Source organism: Urtica dioica, chromosome 12 (genome assembly GCF_054948205.1).
Source record: "Urtica dioica subsp. dioica isolate 48M chromosome 12, U.dioica_male_clone48M_v1_H2, whole genome shotgun sequence".
Lineage (NCBI taxonomy): Eukaryota > Viridiplantae > Streptophyta > Magnoliopsida > Rosales > Urticaceae > Urtica > Urtica dioica.
The window spans coordinates 7,961,372-7,965,617 of NC_142767.1; the positions used below are offsets into that span (position 1 = coordinate 7,961,372).

At 42.7% G+C, this 4,246-nt stretch overlaps 1 protein-coding gene across 2 annotated transcripts; it reads left to right on the forward strand.

Moving 5' to 3' along the window:
• The first annotated feature begins 1,192 nt into the window (after positions 1 to 1,192).
• On the forward strand, positions 1,193 to 3,660 carry LOC149378893 (uncharacterized). Of its 2 annotated transcripts, none has more exons than XM_089603533.1 (4): positions 1,193 to 1,419; positions 1,556 to 1,610; positions 1,958 to 2,243; positions 2,341 to 3,660. In XM_089603533.1, the coding sequence occupies exons 1-4, from the start codon at positions 1,245 to 1,247 to the stop codon at positions 3,460 to 3,462; spliced, it is 1,638 nt and encodes a 545-aa protein (XP_089459659.1). In that variant the 5' UTR covers positions 1,193 to 1,244; the 3' UTR covers positions 3,463 to 3,660. The 2 variants fall into 2 exon arrangements, with proteins under 2 accessions (XP_089459659.1, XP_089459660.1); XM_089603534.1 differs by having other exon boundaries at positions 1,368 to 1,419; positions 1,556 to 1,609; positions 1,935 to 2,243.
• The last annotated feature ends 586 nt before the right edge of the window (positions 3,661 to 4,246 follow it).

Below are 4,246 nucleotides of genomic sequence, written 5' to 3' on the forward strand. Positions count from 1 at the left end.
CTCCATATTCCATTGGCTTTGGAAAATGAGCCTATTCAAATCCGACTTAAGCGAGCCTATATGACACAGGCCATTTATATAAATATGTCATAGAACCAAAATCGTAAAGAGAAACTGAGTTTATGCCTCTTATACGACGAAGGACCTTGAATTCCGCTTTCCTAACTTTTCCTTTTTCTTCCTGTTCTGAAAGAGAAATTTCATAAATTGGGCTTAATAAGTTATTAAATATCAAGATTATACCATAATGTTTAAAAATATCTAAATATGGACTTTTGAACACATTTTGGACCAAAATACCCCTGATTCAAAAACCCATATTTTTTTTTTCTCATTTTCAAATCATTTTCATCACAATTCTTTTCATCTTCGAATGGGTTGCGCTAGGATTAGAATGAAAAGAATTGTGATCAAAATGATTTGAAAATGAGAGAATATTGCCCACTTGAAGATAATGAATAAATGATTGCTAAATTCGATAATAAGATTACTTTATTAGCATTATATGATTAGTGGGTTGAGTTCTAAACAATTAGAATCAATAACAACTATCTTCCATAGCCTCCGTATCTAACTGAGTCACGTGCTGGGCACCTGAGTTCGGGCGGTGTGCTAAAACATGGTCGATGACTGATATACGCCTGGAAAGCTATATCTAAAGTCATATATGTGGAACACGTAGGTGAAGGCTGATCACTATGTGGGAGCATTCTACACTTGTGGTAAGTGTACGACTTGGACAGGTCTTGGTTGTAGATGTGTCGTTTAAGGACCGTTACGACACACTAACCGAGGTCACTATGATGGTCACAGTGAGACTTGATCTAAATCCCGAAGTGATCATGGACACTGGGTTATGTTACTGAGCTCTTTGACTCATTCGCTAAAAGGCTATTCATGCTAATCACAGCTTATGTCTTGGGAGTTTTCTCAGAGCATGATTCGAGTGGGAAGTGATTTATAGATACGGAATCCAACCTTCCTGAAAGAAGGTTAATGTTCACTCACCTAAGGGTTGATTCCAGAACCTATATATTGTTAGCACTTTCGAAGTAAGTAACGTTCAAAATGTGTCCAAAAGTCCATATTTAGATATTTTTAAACATTGGGGGTCTAATATTGATATTTAATGCCTTATTAAGCCCAATGAAATTTCTCTTCTGAAAAAAGTGATTTTCAATACCCATCTCGATGACGAGCTGCCTCTTATTTGCAAATTGATGCGTGATTGGGCTTAAAATTTGATGAAGCCTTGGGCTTATGTTGGGCCTACTTGGAGGTGCAATCACGTATTAAATGCAAACCTTGTTTTAGAACAAACCGCTTTATTGAGCAAGAAAGAAGGAAAAAAAAAATTGAGCGGGAAAAAAAAACCCTACAATCGCAAGAAAGGAAAAAAAGAAAAAGAATCTCCCGAAGGTATTTGTTCTGGTCTCTTAATTTTGTTTTCTGAACAAATTTGGAAAGTTTCCAATTTCCAAAGAACAAACGTTTTGGGATTGTTAGGGTTTGTTTTTCAGAGCTTTTCTTGTACCTAAAATTTCTTATTTTTTAGTCGGAAGCGCCATGGCAGTAGTCGACTCTGCTAAAATCGGAAAGCAGAATTCAAGGTATTTCTTGTTCACTAATCTTAAATCCCTTATGAAATTCAATTTCTTCGTCTTTTTGGCTTTCATATTCTGTGATACGAAGAACTGGTGAATAGATTGTTGGACTCGCATCGCACGGGAAATTTATGATCGACTCTTCGCTCACCTCAGAATCATCCTGTGTTGATATAAAAAAAAAAGTTTATAAATAAGTATATTATGTGGACTAGTTCCCGGTTAAGTTCGAACAATATGTTGAATATATATGTAGAGTAAAACAAATTCCGACACTAATGAATATGTGTACTGATTCGGTGCTTTGTGTGTGTTTCTATCTTGTTATTCGCCTAAATATTTCCTTCTTATAGTTTGAAGCACCACAGCAAAGCCATGGCTCCCGTGAACTCTATAGCTAAGAGAGTCAGAACACGGAAAGCTGACTCACGCAAAAAGGCCATGGATGGTTTAATAGCACGGAAATCTCCCATCATTATTAGGCGACCAGGCTCGAACAAGAACATCGTTGCTGATTCTGAATTAGCCGCGGATGAGAAAGTCAAACCACGGAAAGCTGACCCTATGAAATACGCAACCACTGATGCTGAAATTGGTGCGGCTGAGGAAAGGTATTCGGACCAAGTTGATGAATCCGAGGTATACAATCTCTTTCTCTCTCTCTCTCTCAGCATATATATATATATATATATATATATATATATTATTCATTTATGTTTTATTATGTATATTTCAGGGTGAAGCTGTGAGAGTGAGTGCGAGCATTGTAATGGCGAGCAAGAGGAAGAGGGTCGGAGAAAGCGATCCGACGTGGGGGATACCGGACGACGTCCTTGTGAGAATCGTGGAGCGGCTCCCCGACGCTCGCTCGATTGTGCGGTGCATGGCGGTGTGCGGCCGCTGGCGTTCCGCCATCCGCAGCAGCAAACGGTTCCTCCCACACTTCCGGGCCTCCATCCTCTTCCGCCTCGAGCGCGGGCCCGGCCCCGCCCACGCGCTTGTCCCGGACAAGCCCACCGTGACGCCTTACGAGATCCTCCAGAACTCGGAGATCCTAGCCTCCTCGTGCGGCGGCCAACTCCTGCTCGTCTCGCGAGGCCACGATTTCTACGTCGGCAGAGACTCAGACTGGACTCGCCTCCCGGGGCTCAGCTTACCCTATTCATGCGGAGTCGGGCTCGTCGGGAATGGGAGTGGGAATTTCGCGGTGGTCATTGTCGACGGTTGTAGGGTAGGTGGCAAGTACTTTTACTTCTCGGCCAGGAAGTTTATGTCGTCGCAGACCGGAAAATGGGAGAATCTCGTGTCCTACAAGATAGGGAAAAAGGTCAACTACTTTGCGACGGTGGGCTTCGACGGTAGAAGCTGGAAGCCTCTTGCAAGGGAAGAGATACAGAACAAGTTTCGATCGGGAAGTCTCCCGCCGGTGGCTTGTGGCGACGGGCTTCTACATTGGCTCGACGGGGAAGGGAAAGGGGTTATCTCGTTCGACCCTTTTCGTGGTCAGAGCTGGTTTGTGGATCTCCCGGAGTGGGACCGGGCTTTGAACGACAAGCTTGGGCTGGGAGTGGTCAACGGACGGGTCAGGCTGTCGTCGGTGCTCGGATGCGCCGTGAGAGTGTGGGAGATGGTTGGGGAGCGGTGGGCTTTGGTTCACGAGCTCGTGACGGCGTCCCCCGCGTGGTTTGTGCTGGCCATGCATCCTGTGGACGGTGACGTGCTGTTTGTTGCCTCCAGCATTGGCGAGATTTTCCGGCTCGATGTCGCTCGGAGCCACTACGACAAGGTCGGCCACCTTTCCGCCCGCCGAAGTTTCGGGTCCTACATCAGGGTCTTCCCTCTTGTACCTTCTTCCTAGACTTTATTATTATTATTAAAATTATACTCATTCGACCAACATAGGAGATAAAACTAAAATTTATTTTCCTCTCTGCCGAAATGGCTGCAAACGAGTGCAGGGTTGGCGGAAGCATTGTGTCCATTTTATTTGCATTCGTTTCAACCTGCCAATTAACATATAGCCATTATCCGCAAAACCCTTAGTTAATTCTTGTATATGAGAAATCGGGATCCAGATTATAAATATAAATCGCGTCAACACAATGCATGTAATAAATTAAAAATATTAACCTACAAGTAATAGTTAGTGATTTTACTATATTAATTTACTTTACAAACTTCATTTTTATGTAGCGCATTCTAACTATAGCACAATAGTATTTATTTGAAGACATACTGGCCTCCATTTCAGCGATCAAAGTCGCTTTCAATTTTTACTTATATCTACTTCTCCGCAAAGATAAATGATACATTCACCCTTGGTAAAACCTTGACACAAATCCGAATTCAATTTAAGAAAAAAAAAAAATAACAACGACCAGTCGATCCGGAACTTGGAAGGAGTGGGGGTCGAAATTCAATTTAGGCTAAATTTTTTTTTTTAAGCCCGAAAATTTTTGCTTAGAGGGGCCCAGGCCTCTTGAGGCCTGGGCGTGCCTCCGCCCCTGACAACGACGAAGCCGATGAAGATAGAGATGAGACATGAGATGACGATGACAAATAGTGATAATGAAGAGAGAGGAGGGAATCTGTGAGGAGGAATTGAAGAGGAAACTAGGAAATTGGTATTCTATTTCATAAGC

Excerpts from the sequence above, each read along its gene's own strand:
- LOC149378893 (XM_089603533.1), top strand. The coding sequence starts at position 1,245 with ATGAAGCCTTGGGCTTATGTTGGGCCTACTTGGAGGTGCAATCACGTA. Across the intron at positions 1,420-1,555 it reads AGAAAAAGAATCTCCCGAAG|TCGGAAGCGCCATGGCAGTA; the intron begins GTATTTGTTCTG and ends CTTATTTTTTAG. Across the intron at positions 2,244-2,340 it reads ACCAAGTTGATGAATCCGAG|GGTGAAGCTGTGAGAGTGAG; the intron begins GTATACAATCTC and ends TGTATATTTCAG.